The 20,034-nt window shown below is 34.3% G+C and overlaps 3 protein-coding genes across 5 annotated transcripts; all 3 read left to right on the top strand.

The window, feature by feature from the left end:
- The first annotated feature begins 3,108 nt into the window (after positions 1-3,108).
- Positions 3,109-5,040, top strand: LOC143535202 (uncharacterized). The gene is made up of 9 exons (XM_077029524.1): positions 3,109-3,260; positions 3,341-3,453; positions 3,538-3,616; positions 3,706-3,734; positions 3,972-4,065; positions 4,135-4,224; positions 4,324-4,528; positions 4,610-4,908; positions 5,035-5,040. Exons 1-9 carry the CDS (start codon positions 3,117-3,119, stop codon positions 5,038-5,040), a joined length of 1,059 nt encoding a protein of 352 aa, XP_076885639.1. The 5' UTR covers positions 3,109-3,116.
- Positions 5,041-7,315: 2,275 nt separating this feature from the next.
- LOC143536256 (uncharacterized) lies at positions 7,316-8,414 on the top strand. The gene is made up of 2 exons (XM_077030289.1): positions 7,316-7,585; positions 7,774-8,414. Exon 2 carries the CDS (start codon positions 7,802-7,804, stop codon positions 8,228-8,230), a length of 429 nt encoding a protein of 142 aa, XP_076886404.1. The 5' UTR covers positions 7,316-7,585; positions 7,774-7,801; the 3' UTR covers positions 8,231-8,414.
- A 4,478-nt stretch (positions 8,415-12,892) lies between these two features.
- LOC143537479 (microtubule-associated protein TORTIFOLIA1-like) lies at positions 12,893-19,499 on the top strand. Of its 3 annotated transcripts, none has more exons than XM_077031252.1 (6): positions 12,893-13,660; positions 14,431-14,622; positions 14,705-14,789; positions 15,585-16,045; positions 17,163-18,008; positions 19,153-19,499. In XM_077031252.1, exons 1-6 carry the CDS (start codon positions 12,983-12,985, stop codon positions 19,348-19,350), a joined length of 2,460 nt encoding a protein of 819 aa, XP_076887367.1. In that variant the 5' UTR covers positions 12,893-12,982; the 3' UTR covers positions 19,351-19,499. The 3 variants fall into 3 exon arrangements, with proteins under 3 accessions (XP_076887367.1, XP_076887362.1, XP_076887356.1); XM_077031247.1 differs by having other exon boundaries at positions 15,576-16,045; positions 19,153-19,498; XM_077031241.1 differs by having other exon boundaries at positions 12,894-13,660; positions 14,705-14,795; positions 15,576-16,045; positions 19,153-19,496.
- Positions 19,500-20,034: the final 535 nt, after the last annotated feature.

Here is a 20,034-nt window from a genome sequence, read left to right as displayed (position 1 = left end):
TTTTTTATTATCATTAGTTTGAACTAGAGGTGCACAACTGAGGTTTTTCAAATATCCGGTTCCATGTATGTAACCGGCTTCGAGTTGGCAATATCTGGGGCGGGTTCGAGTTCGTGTATTGCCTCTAAAACACATACCCTATGTATCGGGCTCGGGTCGGGTATAGATACGGGTATTTTAAAACAAGGTATTTGAATACTCTATTTTCGGGTATTGAAAAAACCCTATTTTTGGGTTTATTCTGGTTTTTTCTCGGGTATTTTTCGGGTATAGATTGGATTTTTTAAGAGGTTGCACTTTTAGGGGTACTTTTCAGGCATTCTTCGGGTACTTTCAGGTATCGATAGGGTATTTGAAAAACCCGGTTCCGGGTATTGGAAAAACTTGGTTTCGGTTTTCGGGTATTACCAGCTACAAATTGGGTCTAGTTCGAGTACGGGCTTTGATACTAAAATGCATACTTTATCCATACCTTACGAGTATAACAAACCAGTTCCGGCTTTTTTTGGGCTCCGTGTTTTTTTTCACCCATAGTTTGAACAAGTGCAATAATGGGCCGTGACTTATTTAAAAAAAAGCCCCAATATCTAATATTATTATTAGGTCTATTATCTTCTTCTTCTTCTTCTTCTTCGTTAGTAGTTGAACTTGAACACAGTTACTTTTTTCTTCATCTCAAATACTCTCCGTCAACACTGCAGCAGGTTTCAGCTTGACTGCTCAAGTAACTTTGAATTCTAAGGTAAGCCCATCATGTCTTATTATTATTATTATTATATATATGGTGTTGCTTAAGCAAACTGATTTATATAATAATTAATTTCATTGGCTTCGTTAATGACCCAATTTAGGTTTCTTCTTCAATTTCCTGCAACTAAACTAAACTACTGCTAGAATTTAACAATTTTATGTTTTAAATTGGCAACCAAAATGACCTGTCGATTTGTCATGTATGGTTAAAGTGAATATGGAAACTGATTGTGGTTTTTGAACCATTGTTAACGCTTTTGCTGGTGTGGCATTGAAGATGGGGTTTCAATCTCATTGTTATATTATGTTTTTATCTTGATATTATGATTCACATAATAATGCCCTTTTGTTACTGCTTACTAAAAGATCTCGAGTAGTATAGGTTCATATGAATTGTATAAAGACAAATCTGTATGAGTGCTGTTCGGTCATAGGACTTGTATAGAAGTCAGGTGGTGTCTGAATAGCTTGGGCCTCTTCAAATTTCATCAATTAGACATTTGATCTTATGAGTTGCTAACGAAACACCTTTTATGTTAAATTCCTAATTAGTTTCAAATATCACCGATCAATAACATTGCCTTTTTTGTTTTTTTTAACAGTACAACCTGTCATTGGATTGTCATTGAAAATAGTCTAATAACATATGAATAGCTTGCACGTAAGTGAATTTAGCTAAAAAAAAAAACTTTATGGTTGCTGGTACATATTAAACTATGCTTTGTGTCACACACATTTATAAATATGCCTATCCAAGAATGCTTCATCACACCATAAATCTGAACTCCTATTTTCTACATCCACACCAATCACAGCCAGCAACACCGCAACCAACGCTGAAAACGAAGACGGGCGGGTACGGGACCAAGTCAAAGCCCAAGCCCAATGTGGCGTTGAATCCGAATCAGCCCTCACCAGATTCCTCTATTCCAAAATATGTCACTCATCACTCACGCAATCCTCCGTGAGTGAGAGATGATTGTGGAATAGAGGTATCTATCAAGGACTGGTTTGGACTCAATGCTACTTTGGGCTTGGGTTTTGATTTGGTCCATACCTGCTCGTCTTCGTTTTTTCTGCTGGCTACAGTGCCGTTAGCTGTGATTGGAGGCGATGATGGCATTGGGGTTTTTGATTTGTGGCGTGGCAGAGCATTCTTGGACAAACATATTTTTTCATGTGTGTAGCACAACGCATAATTTAATATGTACCAACAGTCTTAAAGTGTTCTTTTACCTAAATTCGCTTATGTCACGTGTGATTAGACGATTCTGGTTGACAATCCAATGATGGGTTGTAGTGACTCTTATTGATAGGTGATATTTGAAACTTATCACGATTGGGTATCTGTTTGAAACCAAACCGGTTAGGTTTATTTGTAACTTATTAGTTTTGACACTTTGACCAAGTGGAACATTAGTTACAAATGGGCCATGACTTATTTTTTAAAAAGGCCCAATATCTGATATTAGGTCATCTTCTTCGTTAGTAGTTTTGACAGTTACTAGTTTCAGCTTAAACCAGAAACCCTGGACTGCTCAAGTTTGAAATCCAAGGTAAAACCATCATGTCTTAATATATATATGGTTTTAATAACATCATATGGGGTTTGTTTCTTTATTCATGTGATTCTTTTGTTAAATTTTACTTGATTTTTGATAAGAATGCCGCCAGTTCTAGGTGTCTTTTTTTATAGTTTTTATTAATTCTATGAATATTGAGAAAAATTAAATTTTAGTTGGTGAAACAAACTGATTTAACTCAACCAAGATTGAATTTTTATGCTTATGTAATTAGTTTTACTGGTTTGGTTAATGACCCGGTTTAGGTTTGCCCTTGATTTGCCTGCATCTGCTGGTATCTTAACACTTAGGTTTTTAAGTTTTTGAATTTTTTGTAAAGTGTTGCAGTATTTCAAACATTTTCTAAATTGGGGGGTATTTACCCATAATGGTTTTTGTCAAAACCCATTCGGATCGAACCAAAATGGCCCGTTCTGACCTGAACAAATGCCATTAAAACTACTAGGTGTGAATTTCTTAAGGTCATAACCTGAAACTTGAACCTTGAGTTTGAATATCATTAAAACTTAGAACAACTTGGATATTAGGAATTGGGTCATTAAAACCATGAACCGATATTGACCATGGATTGTAAAAGTACCTTATATGTTAAACTTTCAATATAATCAATATTACCGTATCCGTGTTGCCGTCTTATAATAATCAATGAAACATTCTGGTAAAGTTGTGTGTTTACGAGTATTCATGTTAAGAAGGCTGATTAATATCTTTTTCTTGATTGCCATTGTGAAAAAAATAACAAATCATAATTAAACATCATTAAACATCATATTTGAACAGGATATGGATGATCAAGTTGAAACCATCGAGGCACGGTTACAATCTTTCCTTGGTCAACTCCAGTCAGAACTTGGCGTTCTTGATAGAATTATCCACAAAAACAAGAACCAACATCGCAGAAGCTCGTATTTCCAATACTTGTTGAAGGTATTGGTTATTGTTATTATTCGTTAAACGTATGTTTATAATTATTTATAGTTTATGTGACCAGTGTTATTCATATGTAGGTCAGAAGAGACTGTAATCTTCTTCAATCAACTAACTTGTTGGAACTTGTTAATTCCTCTTTTATTGTCGTTAACGGGAATCGACCTAGACAAAAGGTGCATCTCTTAGAAAGGTATTCTCACTTGTAATATTTATATCATATACTGCAAAAGTTCAATCTGTTGAGTTGAGGTTGACTTTTTTTTATATTTCACAGTTTGAAGAAAAGAAAATGTGACGGTGGAAAACATAGTTTTCTGGACCGGCTTCTCGGTGCTGCACGTCTTCTTTCACAGGTTGACTCTTACAAATCCAGATATCCGAATTTTTTCATTTACCAGGATATAACTCCATTTCAATTATTTATTATTATTCTTTTTATCAGATGGTGGAACCAATGCTGAAGGCAGCTATGTATCCTACGTTTTACATGCATATTAATTTGTTGTTCCAAAACCGGTTGTTTTAAATAAGTATCAGTTTGGTTTGGCTAAAGACGGGTTCTGACAAGACTGGATTCAGGTTGACAGCAGTCATATTAATAAAGATCAATATTATATAATCTATTTCAAATGGGAACCGCATAATTTGTTTTATTTTGAATTTTTTTTATTACATGTTGTGTGTGTTCGAATCCTTTACTTCGCACAGAGAGTTATCTACTTTGCTTGCTCGATCTTTTTTTATGGGATTTTCTATGACTCTGTTGGCCCTGCTTGCACGCCTTCGAGTTTTGACTCAACAAGTAAGCATTACTTCAATATCATATATATAAATATTTATAAACTATAGTTAATTCATATCTATGAAACAGATACTACTCGATGTTGTTTCAGTATTCAACATGGCCTCCTCTTTATCTCGCAAGCGACAGTCCATCAAACTTAATCAAGAAGGAATTGAGGTTTTTCACTTATTAATATGTTAAATCATGACCATTTTATGTTGTTAAATATCATTAACATATTTTTGTAACCGTCTTTTTTGTGTGATTAACTTTCAGGTCTATAGAGAATACTACCCAACAAATGAGCAAACAAACGAGGAACGTCTTTTTTTGGAATGTGTATGGGAGAGTGACAAATTCGTGTTACTCGAGAAAACGATCGAACCCGAGAACACAAATCCCGAGATGTTAAATGATGATGTCATCGTATGCCAAGAGTCGTCTGCAGTAGAGTATGAAAGCATTGAAACCATTCTGGGAGGTAAGAATATTTATTTTTTTTATGAATATTGAAATAGTCATCTAAAACTGTTAAAAAACCCGACATTATTCTTTTTTGTAGTTGTAGATAATAAACTGACGGATGTAAGTGTGAACAAAACTTGTGAAGAAGACCCTGCTGCAATGAGGACCGATAACGTTTCTTCGATGGAGGGTTATGCTGATGACTATAAACAAGTTGACGATGATGTGAAGGATGATTCAGGTGTTCTAGAACCTTCTTTAAAAGGCCCGGAACAAGAACATACGACATGTTCAGGTTTGTTGGTTAAACCGAAGAAAGTGGCATTTATATCAGTGAAGAAACCAGAGGCTTCAAAAGCTGTTAATAATAAGTTAAGTGATGATAGAGTTAATATGGTAAGAAAGAAGATTCATTTTTCAGTTTGCTCACTGGGGGCATCTAGTAGGATTATTTATTTATTTATTTGGACAACTGAGGTAGTTGAATTTGGGGTTTTCTGTTTGATATATAGATTTTTTTAGGTATAGCCCCGTTATTTTTATCTATAGAGTTTATGTTGGTGACCATTAACCGCGTTTGTTTATCTCGCTTGCGATTTTCAGTTCTCGTTTATGCACTATGTCCAAATACATTTTGCCTTTGGGGTACTTACTGTTTTCTCTTTATATATAAAGTATAAACACAATACAAAGGCATGGTTACTTGAACAAATAAAGTTTTTGAGACTGTACTTTATGTGATACATAAGACGTTTATGTCAATGTATTATGTATAACCGTCTCTTTGTTTTTCTCGCTCACTGATTTGCTCAACACGGAGCACTAGTGGTTATACGAATGTGAGAGTTTTCTACTTACAAACCTTTTTAGTAAAATCATATAGCTTCTAGCTAATTTTCAAAGTTTGTTAGCTTTTAGAACTTTTGGTCCGGTTCAATTCGGATCAACTCGCACATAATAAGATGATAGTATTAAATATAAAATCCTAAGCAATAAATTTCATCTTTCTAAGTTTTATCTAACTTAGACAATCAACCATTTAATGATCTAAAATGCAATTAATCAACTAATCTAACATTCAAACATGAATCAATCAACTAATATAACATATTAACATTCGTACAATAACTGATCTAGCATTCAAACATGAAACGCAATCGACTAATCTAACATTCACCTAATTTATTAATCTAACATTCAAACATGATGCAATCAACTAATCTAACATTTAAACAATCAATTAAACAATCATAAGACTATCAGGTATGGATGCCTCTTTACCTCTCAATTTTCATTGCCACGTCAGCGTCATATCATACCCTACTCAACACCACTCTTCTCCATAATATCAAGGAAATGGTTCCCAATTTGCTTCCTCCTCTTTTCAATTAAAATAATAATAATTATTATTAAGTTAAAATAATTATTATAATCCAATTAAAACATAAATATATCAAATTTCCTTTCCAACCAAGCTGCATAATTAGCATACTTAAAACATAAAATAAGAAAACGAAAAAAAATAACTAAACATATTTGTTGGCAATTTGAGCTTGCAACGCCTCTAAAAAACGAGTGGTACGCTTCTAAATCTTTAGCTATCTTTATGAAAAACTCTTTGCTCAAACGAAAACGTCTCTTAAACATTTTTTCATCATATACCGGATTGTTGTCAAAGTAATCAGCTAGTAGGCGCTCGTGACCCGCTTCACGGTCTCTATTAAAAGCAGCTCTTCGCGTTTTTGGTGTCGAATTTTCGCCCTCGTCGGTTACGGTAGCGGCTGTAGCAGACACGATTGTGTGGATAAAAAGCGAAACGACCGAACTCGACTCATCATCGGATGAAAAATCCATCTTAGTTGAGAGAGATTTGTAAGTTTTTATATGAAAAAAAGAGAGAAAGAATGATTTAATTTTTATGGTTTGGTAAGTTTTATAATTATAATTTATTAAAGAAAAATAAAAAAAATCTAACCGTTTGATAACGGATAGATTGTAAAATATTGAAAACCTTTAATTTTTGTATGCATGGTCAACAATTGTAGGTACCATTTGAATAAATTATTAATTTTTCATTTGTAAATTAGCATTTCACTTCTCAAATTGAACGGCAAAAGTTTCGGCATTTTCACCTCCAAACCTCCACCGATGGCGGTGCCATTTTGAGTGGGGTGGTGCACACCGTTGGTACCATATGACACATCAGCATTTTCATAGGCATAATGGTATCCATACCTTACAGCCTAATACGCGCATCCAAATAATCAAGACATTCAAGTAAAATCTAGACAAAAAAGGTTCATAAAGTGCGTAAACATGGGCCTGCTTAGGAGGAGCGACAAGTGTTTGTTAGGGGAAAGGATAGGAGTCGTTCAATATTCACAACTAGGTGGATACTTGAAACTCATCGTGATTTGTCGAGTATATAGATATATCTTAGATTCGCCTAGGCTTTAACTTTTTTTATAATTTTTTTTGACTTGACCATAATGCTATTTGAGTGTGTAGCCATTTGTGTGTGAAGGGTCATGTGTTACAATCTTATATTATTTTATTAATGAGCAGAAGTTTGTAAAACTAAAAGATTTAAGCTAAGTTTGGGAAAAGTAAACTGTTGTAAAAAAAAATCTTGGATGCCATGCCAATCGCTTTTGGATACGTAGAAAAAAAAATACATGCCGACAGGTCCACCGTCTAATAAATTATATAATGTTTTTCTATATTTATTATATTGAGAGTGATAGTATTTGTTATTTTATTTAGTGGTATTATAGAGTCAAGTGTATTAGTAAATGCCCAATTTGAAACTTCAACAGTAGTCAACGAAAGCAACTGGAAAGAAAAATGATAATATAAATTTATAATAAGTATATTATATTTTAATATAAGTTTTTAGGTGATTTGTGATCTCCAACGTATATACAATATTTCATGCCGGATCTTGTCTCATCATCTTCCCTTGGCTTTCACACTCTTCTCAACATCAATCTTTATACACTTACTCTACACACACACTTGATCATCATCCTATAAAACATCAAACCTTAATCCTATGCAACTCATGTCTTTGTCGGTAAGCTTCTTAATATCCTATACAACTATGTTTTTGATCATGTAAAAACTTGTTTTTGATTTTGGATATTTTGATTTTAAGTTGATACTTAGCTAGCTTATTGTTTAAGTTGATAGATTTCATGAGTTTGATTGTTAGAACTTTATAACATGTAACATGTAAATAATTTGTGTAATCTTTTTAAAAAGTTTTAGGGAATTTGATATACATCCAATCATGGTTGAGGGTCAGTCACTTGAAGCCATCAAGGGTGGTGGTGGGTCCATAAAAGTTGGAACCACAGGTACCATTAACGCTTTGATGACAAGAGAACTCCAGTTGGGTAAAGTTGGATCCTCGAGTGCGGTCCCATTACCTAATGAAGCAAGTACTAGCAGTAGCGGTGACAGTAATGGTAATATGATGAATGGAAAGCACACGGGTGTTGACCAAAAAGCCAAAAGTCATCATGCTAGGAGAGATAGTAGGAATCCGTTTCTTCGGTCTGATAGTGTACCCGTGGATGAAAATGGAACTAGTAACCGAAGAAAAAATGCGAAAAAGGGGTCTTGCTTGGTTGAAATAGTTGATGTGAAACGCGGAGTTCCGAATCGGTTGAAGAAACTCACTTTCTCAAAGCTTTCCGAAGCCAATGGCGTTAAGTAAATCAGAAATGTGATTTGTCTAATAACAGTCTTACCAGTCAAATTATATGTTAAGAATATCTTTTGTTGTTACTTTCTTATAGTTTGACTGGCTAAATTGTCCGGATAAGGGTTTTTTTTGTTAACTCTTGATGTATCTTTATTTATTCACAAACTTTTGAATTTCTTTGTATTGAAGCAATCATTGTAAGATGTAAAAACATGTCATGTGGGATATGTGAACATGAAACCAAAGAGCTGATACATGTTTTTGTCCATTATGAATTTATGATAATTGACAATTGGGTTTAGCTTTTGGTCAAATTGATGGTTATATCCCATTTGTCCTTAGGTGGTGATGTGGGAAATTACATTATTGTCCCTTTTAATTTTTGACCAAAATTTGGATAGTTTAAAACTTGTTACCATAAGTAGAGTTGATATTTTCATTCTTCTATGATTCAAAAGCTACAAAAAGTAATCATGAAAGAGGTCATTGCTACTTATGTCAAGAATATTGTTGACCAAAGTTAAAACAGCCATCAGTCAAACAGAAATAAATTAAAAATAACTAATTGTTAGAGGTGGTAAAATGGATGGGTCTAACGGGTTAGAAAATATATTCAAAAGCTATTTAAGTCTAAATGTGTTCATATGGTCATTTTATTTAAAATTTAGACGAATGCCGAAATTATAAGATTTATATAATCATATTTGATGGTAAGCCATTTTTCTCCTATGAGATGCAGAAAGGTGTTATGTCCACCACCGTTGACAAAGACCGTCCAACTGTTGCGACTGGGATAGACGATCCATTAGATTCCACGACAGAATTCTAAGGTCTACCAAGTACCAACTTCTCGGTGTCAGTTTAGATCACAAGATTTGGACCACGACATGCACGGGTGTAATATTAACTTTTAAATTTCATTCGTCAATGAAACAATGAATACATCTTCTAACCATGAATCAAAACAACAATGTTAACCGAGTTAGCTTACGTAAGAGTTCACTTAAAGCGTGAAAGATCAAGGAGGAATGAGTGTCATCAATGCGTGGGTCGATACCATTAGTTATTACTGTTTTGATAATATTATCATTTCTAAATGATTATCAAATTCAAAACCGATGCAAAGTGGTTGTAAAGGTAAGGAAATTGAGTTATGAAATTTATGATGTAACATCCTAACGAACACATAACTTTTTCTTCACCTGCTAATTATAACTTTTTCTTCACACGTTAATTATTAGGTACATTAACAACAAAATAGCAAAAAACGTTCATTGTCAAAACACCCAAAAATGAAGATTTTGTTGTGAAAGACTGTACAAAAAACTTTAATAATAAATGTGAATATAGATGGGAACATAAAAGCTGATTAAACAACTCATAACTTTAAAAATCAAAGAACCTTTGCAATTTTTTGATAACTTATTTTCGGTTATGTTACGGGCATCCACAAACCTACCCGATATTATTTTGATGCTCAATTTGTTGACAACCAACGGTTTGTTCCTGAGTCTCGTTTAATGATGAAAAAGAAATGATTTTAAAGCTTATCAGGAAAAATGTGTCTCTCGTTTTTTAAAGAAATGGAGATAAGAGAGAAATAAAAGGAAAATTAATTTATTTGTATTTCTTGCATTTAAAAAAAAGACTTTTAACATATAAAATCTTCATTTTTCTTTTCATTTATATCAAACTCGGGAACACAATAGTTTTTTTTAATGACCAACAAAAATATATTATTATTCACATAATCAATACAAACTAGCAAGATGCTAAAACACCAAGTCCATGATAGTTAACTAGGTTTGCCCCTTCCACTTCCTTTAGTTTTACCTTAATTTTTTTTTATTTAACTCGGAAACATAAAAGGAAAAAAAATATGTTGTAATCTTCTTCTAAATACATAAGTTGAAAATTTTTAATTTTATCAAAGGCTAAATATGAATTAATCTAGACTCCGACACCATAAGCTAAAAATGAAGAAGACCAATGGTCAAATAGTTAATCGACATGTATCAGGGTCGTCTTCAAGGACAATTAATTTTTTTTGGGCTGAACGCTATAAAAAGTTTAGCATTTAGTAAAAAAAAAGTTTTTTTTATTATGCTTAAACAATTAAATGGGCTTATTGGTTATGATTTGATTTGTGCAAAAAAATTTCTTTTGTATATAAATGGGCTTAAATGGGCCTACCGGGGTGATCGGGCTGGGCACAACCGCCCCCCTCAAAACCGGTTTTGTCATATATTTAACCGAAACCAAAAAGATCACCGGTTAGACATGTTCAATAACTGTAGCTTTCAGTCATGAAATAAAACTATGCATGCTGTTATATACAAAACTGTTTATCGTCTAATCACTCGTAAATATAGTTTTAATAAAAAGAATACACATGGAAATCGACCTATCTCAAAACACAACCTCCAAGGCACCAATCATCTACCAAAAGGTTTATTTTTTAGTTATATATCCCTTATTCATGCTGCAAGACATTGGGTTTATCCAACAATCACGTGATTCCTATGTAAATATTTAAGTTGTTAGTAATATAATTCGTTATGCATATAAATATCAACCATTTAATAAAGAACACCAAGCAAACCTTTGGGGTTTATGAAAGGGAAATTGCAATTTCAATATCATGTAATTTTGTTTTCTTACGTTTAATGCTAGTCACATGAATGAAACAATAGCAAATAAATGAATGTTTTCAAGTCAATATTAGATGTGATACACAAAAATAAGAATTATTATTATATTAATCAAGCTTCTTCCCTTTTTTTACTAGATAATAAAGTTATTATATTATGCGGTGACTGAAACATAAACTTTAAACTATATGGTCATAATGAAACTTTTTATTTTTTGATACTTTGTGTTTATTATTTTATAACTTAGAAAAAGTACACTACATATATAGACAACTTTTGATAACATACCATCACCACTCTTCTAGTTCAATTTAGGGTTACCTAACGAGCTAGTTAACTAGTTAAGTTAGGTGGGGTGATAAAGAAACGGGCAGTGGTATTTTTAGTCTTATATCCGATTTTAAGATAAGATAAGTTTTGTTTTGACAAAATATAAAATTAAAAATTTCGGTTCAAAATTTTAAAAGAAGCTAAAATGAGGATTTGTGGCTTGTTTAGATTCGGATTCGAACCCTGGGATGGTGGATCTGGTTTAGAATAAGCTGTTTGTGGCCTTTGTTTATTCATGTTTATTTTATTCACAACCAGATAAAACCATAAACTTATACGATTTTAATATCAAACGTTCTATTGTACTTATAAATTACATATCTTTAAGGTTTTTGGTTGAAATAGGTTACCACTTGTGAAAATAAACACAAATACTTGATAAAACCTTATGTAGCCAACTAACAAGTCATCTCAATAGAGTTATCAATTGGGTTTTTAGTTTGAAAAGTTAACTTGTAAGTAGAGGTGGTTACTAGAAAATGTCAATCTCACTTTTTATTAGGTAATTTTTCAGTTGTTTTAAGCGTTATTGGCTGTTTGGTATATAATGATATATGTGTTTAGTTTAAATAAGTTTATTTATTTAATTGTATAAAGCTTAGTAGTTTGATATTTGTTAATAGTTTATAAAATGTTTATATAACTATGTTAATGTTATTTTAAAATAATAACTAATATTTTCTTTTGAATTGATGTCAAACATTTGTGAGCTATGTCAAAACATCTGGAGGGTCGTTCATTATAAGTATATCACATGTATTAAAATAAAAAATTCATGGGTGCAATCGTAAATCTTCCACCCCCTAGGCCTGACTATGATGGCAGCTTTGGAAAGGAGTACATTGAAAATGTAAATAGAGCAATAAGAGGTAGAGATGACTCAAAAACAAACCAAACCGGTTCTTAATCAACATGATCAAAATCGATTTGTGAGATTGAAAATCCTAACTAATGGAATTGGTTTAGGTTAAGCTGAAACCGGTTTGAATTGGAACTAGTTAAATAAAAAAACACACATATAAAATACACACATGCATCCATTCATAAGTTAATAAATACATAACATACTTAAATACATATGCATGCATACATATATAACATAACATACATATACATAGACACATAATTTTTAACTATGTAATATCGTACAAAAGTAAGTACATACATATATACATACATACGATCTCTAAGCACTGATTCATGAACCATTAGTTCCAAACTTGTTCTTTTCTTCAAAATCGTAAATCGCTCCGAACCGACAATTATTTCCAATTCCGAAGTGATTCAATCTTGGCTCGGCTCTTTGTTTCGATTCAACTAACAAGTTTTGATACACACTTCTATAGAGTAGCCACTAAGATAAACTCACTTCCAAATATAAAGAAGAAATTTAAAGAATGAAATTTAGAGATTTATTATTAAAAACCTTTTTTAGTTTGATAATGAGCTAATTTAACCCTAGAAACCAGCTATTTTAAGCTGAATTTAATCATATTACAACTTACAAGTTAATTAATAACTATCACTAAGTACTACTGTAACTAACTATCTACACTCAAGTCAAACAAATTTTCTTTTCAAATTTCCTAGATCTACATCTTATATCTTAAATATTCATTTTTACACATGATAACACCTCACTCCTCTAAAACATATTAATATTTACTCACCAATTATTAAAATATAATAATAACAATCCAGTCTTTGGGGTTCAATCCCATTTCCAAGATCTTCTTCTTCTTCTTCACCAAACTGGCCGTCAAAATCTTGAATCACAACAACAATGGCTACAACCAAACTGAAATCTAGAAAACACCCATCAACCACACCACCAAACCCATCAAAACCCTCATCTCTTTCTTCCCACATCGAACTCAAAAACCGAATCTTGAACTCACTCTCCAAGCTCTCCGACCGTGACACCCACCAAATCGCCATCGAAGACCTCGAAAAAACCATCCAAACCCTAACCCCAGACACCCTCACAATCCTCCTAAACCCTTTATTCGACGCCTCGTCCGACCCGAACAAACCCGCAGCCAAGAAAGAATCAATCCGCTTACTCCACACCCTCTCCGCCGCCCACACGGACGCTGCCGCACCCCATTTGGTTAAAATTATAACCCACATTGTCAAAAGGCTGAAGGATTCGGATTCGGGTGTGAGGGACGCGTGCCGGGAGGCGATTGGGGAGCTCTCGGGGTTGTATTTGAAAGGAGAGGGGGAGAATGTGGGCGCGGTGGTTTCGGTGTTTGTGAAGCCGTTGTTTGAGGCGTTGAATGATCAGAGTAAGGGAGTGCAGGCGGGCGGTGCAATGTGTTTGGCGAGGATGGTGGAGATGGCGTCGGATCCTCCGGTTTTCGCGTTTCAGAAGATGTGTGGGAGGATTTGCAAGTATTTGAATAATTCGAATTTTTTGGCGAAAGCTGCGCTTTTGCAAGTGGTGTCTAGTCTTTCTCAGGTTTATGATAATTTGGATATAACGATATAATATTATGTTTGTGACAAATTTAAATTTGTGTACCATATGATGCCCTTTAGATCATATTGTGTAGGGCTGTAATTTAGTAACCGAACCAAACACGGTCTTGTTTATGTTCGTTCATTAAGGCTTTATTGGACAAACAAACGGTTCACGAACACCTCACCGAAAGGAATTTTTTTGGTTACTTTTCGTACATTAAGAAAATGAACTTGTTGGTGAATGGTTCATGAACACAAATGAGCGAACTTAAATGGACACAAACAATGTTTTATTTGATTTGGCTAATCGAGAATGGTCAGTGTTTACGGTTCGGTTCGGCTACCAAGTTTGTGTTGCTGTTTCTTAAATAATTTTATATGTTAATTTACAATTTTACATATAAATTACTCACATAATACTCATGTTTATTTTTGTCTTATAGTTAATTCTTTTGCTTAAATCTATATGATAAGGTTAGAAAAGTCATTAGAAAACATAAAATTATTAATGAACAACCATTTACGGACATAAACGAACACATTATTACACGTTTATGAACACAAATGAAGGCGCATGGCCTCTGTTCATGTTCGTTCATTTGGTTTACCAAACAAAATTATTTGTTCATGTTCGTTCATTTATTAAGCGAGTGAACATGAACGAACTTTCCGCCGAATGTTGTTCGTTTACAGTCCTAGTATTATGCATACTTTTCATCCATTGGCCATTTCAAATTAGATTCTTAATAACCAGATTCTTTGTCATAGGTTGGTGCTATATCTCCACAAGGTTTGGAGCCACTGCTTCAAAGTATTCATGACTGTTTGACCAATTCGGACTGGGCAGCCCGAAAGGCAGCTGCTGATGCATTAACCGCCTTAGCTTTGCATTCAACTAACTTGATTACAGGGAAAACGGGTCCCACAATAACCGCCCTCGAGGATTGTCGCTTTGATAAGGTTAGTATTGAAATGCAAACCCTCTTTTAAGTTTTAACTCCAACAATACAAAAGTAAAGTTTTTTGTTTGAATTTTTTACAGATAAAACCTGCAAGAGACAGTATAAATGAGGCTCTGCAGCATTGGCAACGTCTCGCAGGCGGTTCTGAAGATCAAAAAGCTCAAGGTAACGGTGAGCACAAAATAATATTATCCTCTTTGTTGATTTGAGGTTATATTTTATATCTAATGGGTCAAGTGAGTGAAACACATAAGCTAAAGGAAACGGGCCAAACGGGTTGAAACTTTAACGTTTCACAAGTGTATATATAATGCAAACTATATCTTAAATAGCTCTATTGGAAAGTTAAATTAAACAACCTCATAAACCCAAGTATTAATTTGGGATGGGTTCGGTTTCGGTTTTACCATTTGGGCTTGAAAACTTTTGGCAAAAAAAAAAAAAAAATCGGCCCAAGAAATCAATTGGGGCCTAAATCTTTATGTTAATTAAAAAAATTAATTGGTTATTATACATTTGGCTAAAATATTTGGGTTGCACTGCTTATTAAATTCTTATAAATTACTTAACATTCAAAATTAAACACGAAAATCCGTCGGTTGAGTTCGGTTATTATACAAAACCAAAATCTAATTGAAAATACATCGTTTACGAAAACATAAAACCAAACTGCTGTTTTTTGTTTGGGTTCGGTTTTTCTGGTTTCATGCACACCTCAAAGTCACGAGACAAGTTTTTTTTGCCATGATTGACATACACGAAAGCGAATTGATACTTGGGTGGCCTCTAAAATTGTTTTAATATATGTTTCTTTAAAATACATTATAATGTATGGGCAAATACTGTTTTGGGGTCAACCAGACCTAACCCGTTATAACACGTACATAAAGCACACGTTTTGAGTTTTGACCCATACTCTGTTTGACTGACTCATTTTAACCAATTCTTTAGATGGTGAAGCTTCTGAACCAGCTAAATCGGATAAAAGAAAGCCTGAGGGCCCACCAAAGAATGATGAACCCGAGGGTACCAACATACCCGAGAAAGCAGTTGGAATCTTGATAAAGAAAGCACCTGCTTTATGTGATAAAGAATTGAACCCCGAGTTTTTTCAAAGACTTGAAAAACGGGTTTCGGGTGAAGTTGAAGTGGTTGTCCCACGAAGGTTTGTGAAGTCTTCTAACGAACAAAATGGAGACGAGTCGGGGCTGAATGAGACAGATGTCGGGTCACAGTCAAAAGAGGGGTACCAAAAAGTTGACCGCGGAATCGGCGGGCCTTCTAGAAGACAGGAGATTGAAGACGTGAATGAGTCAAGTCAAAGGGAGGGGTTTAGAAGTAATAAAGGAAACTGGTTGGCGATTCAAAGGCAGTTATTACAGTTGGAGAGACAGCAGGCTCATCTCATGAACATGTTACAGGTACGATGGTTAACATTACTTAGATATATTTCGTGTATTTACATGTTATAAAGGTGTCAAGATGGACCCGTTTACTTATGAATGGGTAAAACACTGCCCAAGTTGACCCTCTTCATAGGCAAATGAGTTAAAATTCAGAATGTACACGAGCCAAGCCGGCTCATGAGCTACTTGAGATTGGCTCATTTAAAGTTTGAATTGAGCTGAGCTTAAACGAGCTCGGGACATAAAATAAGTTGTTTTAAAAGCGAGCCCGAGTTCGAGCTTCATTTATCGAGCTCAAGTTGGCTTGATAAGTGTAGAACCCGAGCCCGAGCTCAAGCTTGACTTATCGAGCGCAAGCTAATATTTGCACAACTTTTATCTGAAGTTTTTCAATAATAACAAAAAATCTATATTAATAAATATTAAACGAATCGAGCTGAGCCTGAGCTTGAAAAAAGACTCACGGGCCGAGTCGAGCTCTTGTAAGTCAAAACGAGTGAGCTCTGGCTCGAATCGTTTACACCCCTGGTTGAAATTGCCACCTCGAGTTGAATAAAAACTAGCTAAAGTCTAAAGAAAAAGCTCATCAAGTCGTCCGAACCAACAGTTGCCCAAATTGTATTTTATATATAAAATCTTTTAAACTCTTCTACTAAAAACATTTATTATTAAAATAATATGATATTTGTGATCATATATGCCGCACTAAATGCCTTATGTTTGTAAAAAACAAAATTTAGAAGGAAAAAGTGTTTTGGGTTAACCCGACCTGTTTTGACTCGTCACTTAAACCGTTAAAAATAAATATACATATTAACTAACGTAATCTAACGGGCTTCAACAAACGTAAATAGTAGACATACGAACATATTAATGAATGCAAACAAACGTACGTATACTAAGTTAAATGAACGAACATTCATAAATATAAATCAACGAACGCGGCTTTGTTCATGTTTGTTCTTTTAATTAAATGAACAATATTTTTTTGTTCATGTTTGTACCTTTATTAAATAAATGAACTTCTCGCCACAGGGTTAACAGTTCACTGAACGGTTGGTTTGTTTGCAAACTAATTTGCCACCACTAATTTACATGTTTTAATCTAAATATTTATTTATTTATATTGTAGGATTTCATGGGTGGATCTCATGATGGCATGATGACTTTAGAGAACCGAGTGCGGGGTCTTGAACGTGTTGTTGAAGACATGGCCCGTGATCTGTCACTATCAGCAAACAATCGAAGAGGCGGTAACTACAAGATGGGTTTTGAGGAACCCGGTAGACCATTAGGAAAATACAACGGGTTCTCCGACTACCCCAACACGAAATTAGGTAGAAACGATGACCCGATGTCTTACATGGGTTCATCAATGAGGGGCAGAGGATCTTCACGGAGATCAGACGGGCCCGAAAACTGGGACTACCATTCATATAACAGAAACCCGCAAATGGGTTTAAGAAGAGGCATGGATGGTTGGTCACCCAAATCAGAACCCGAAACCGAGCCCGTTAGGAGAGGTTGGGGGGATAAAGGGGTTGGGCCTGGGGCCGGGCCTGCTAGGTTTGGGGAAGGACCATCGGCTCGAAGTGTTTGGCAAGCTTCAAAAGATGAAGCCACGTTGGAAGCGATCAGGGGGGTGTCGGGTGAAGATAACGGGCCTGCTCGAACTGCCCGAGTGGCGGTTCCTGAAATGACTGCTGAAGCAATGGGAGATGAGAATGTACAGGACCGGGACCCGGTTTGGACCGCTTGGAGTAATGCAATGGATGCGGTTCATGTGGGTGACGCGGATACGGCTTTTGCTGAAGTTTTGTCTACCGGTGATGATTTGTTGCTTGTGAAGTTGATGGACCGAACGGGCCCGGTTATTGATCAGCTGTCTAGTGAAGTCGGGACTGAAGTTTTGCATGCTGTTGCACAGTTTCTTCCGGACCAAAACGTGTTTGATATCTGCTTGTCTTGGCTTCAACAGGTATGTGTTATCATACCACATACGTTATACATATATGATAAATAAAGGTTTAATACCATATAAATCATTATACTTTATTATATTTCACGAAATAGCCATTTGACATGATGTTGATTTATCAAAGTCTGTCAACTTCTTAAAGATACATATCAAAGTCAGTGAACTGTTTTTTGTATTTAAAGTCTCTAAACTTATCTAAATGAAACTGCTTTTGATTTTAAAAAATGTGGCTTGTTAACTCTTAAATTGGTCATTTTGATATAGTGACTGACATTCAATATCTTTGCAAAAGGTAAAAAAGAAAATACCATCTTCTTTTGACCAAATATAGAGTTAAGAAATTATTTTACAAAATGCATGTGATAGTTACTATACTATTTTTTCATTTATCGAAGTCTATATAATTGTCTAAAATAGTATTTGTGATTAATAAAAAATGACCTGCTAACTCTTAAATTTGTCAGTTTGATAAAGTGACATTCAGTATCTTTTGCAAAAATAAAAGAGAAGATAATACCGTCTTCTTTTGACCAACCTAAGAGTTAACAAGACCTTATTTAAAAAAAAATACATGTACAAGTCACTAAACTATTTTTTCGTATATTGAAGTCTATATAATCGTCTAAAATGCGCGTTCTTGTAAATTAAAAAAAAAATTGATTTGTTAACTCTTAAATTGATCAATTTGATACAGTGACATTCAATGCTTTTAAAAAATTCCATCTTTTTCTTTGACCAATTTAGATGTTAACAAGTCATTATTTAAAAAAAAAACAAAAGCACGTGCATTTTTTAGAGTTTAAAATAGTTTAGAGACTTTAATATACAAGATCTAGTTTCGTGACTTTTTCGTGTACTCTTTACAAGTCTAGGAACCTTAACATACTAAAATTTGGTTGAAGTACTTTTTTCATGAAAACTAAGAAGTATGTTGGTTTTTTATGATATTAACGAATAAAGAAAAACATGAGTTGGACTGCTAGTTATAGTCCGTAAAGAAGAAAACTTTATATTTACCCCTTGACCAATAAGTTCTCCTTCTGTAAAGCACTCTCACGGTTTGAAAGTGTTCTTGTGACGTTTAATAGTTAAAAGTTGGATCCATTATATTTGACTTCGATTTCTGCTTTTATTCTGTGTACAGCTACTGGATATGATAGTAGAGAATGGAACAGACAATGTGGGAATCCCAATGGAATTAAAAAGAGAGATTTTGGTGAATCTGAATGAGGCTGCTTCAACTATTGAGCCTCCTGATGACTGGGAAGGCATGGTGCCAGATCAGCTCTTGTTACAGCTGGCATCGGCTTGGGATATTGATTTGCAGCAGCTAGACAGATAAATCATTGCTTATTTAGTTTTTGTTCTTCACTCAGATTATTAATGTGGTTTATATAATCTTTTATTCAAGATTGCTGATGTAGATGATGCTATGACCTCTTGTTATTTTTTTTTTTCTTTTGAACTCCAAATGAGTAATGTGAAAAGGTTTTGTATGTGATATTTGTTTTAACGCGTGTGCATGTTTTCGATTCCTTTCAACCATGAGTTAACTTTCAAAAAAGTGATTAGATAACTGCATTAATAGTATTCGACAACCAAAAAAGAATCACAGTAACAAAAACATAAGAAAAGTCAAATTTAGTGATGAAAGTTCCTCACAAACCGCGATCAAACATATAACGATCACGAAAAACATCAGAGCTTACCTGCCACCTTTCAATGTCTTTCTTTATCCTTTTCAGATAGAGATGTTCAAAACGGTTTGGGACTAGGAACCGGAACCGGTTCCTAACCGGTTCCTATATTCAAAACCCCATTTTAAACCGGTTCCAGGCTCGAACCGGTTAGGGAACCGAACCGGTTCTCCCACCCTCGGACCCCTAACCTATCTAACCGGTTCTTACCGGTTCCTAACCCGGTTCCTGTACTGTAACCGGTTCCAACCGGTTACAGTGTAAATTTTTTTTTTTTTTTTCGTTTTTCGTTTGCGATTTGGATTCTAAACTACGATTCGTATTTGTAT

The sequence above is a fragment of the Bidens hawaiensis genome, unplaced genomic scaffold (genome assembly GCF_021521415.1).
Source record: "Bidens hawaiensis isolate Kalapana, Puna unplaced genomic scaffold, B.hawaiensis_p1.1 tig00000780_1, whole genome shotgun sequence".
NCBI classification, from domain to species: domain Eukaryota; kingdom Viridiplantae; phylum Streptophyta; class Magnoliopsida; order Asterales; family Asteraceae; genus Bidens; species Bidens hawaiensis.
This window is presented reverse-complemented; position numbering and strand designations above follow the sequence as displayed.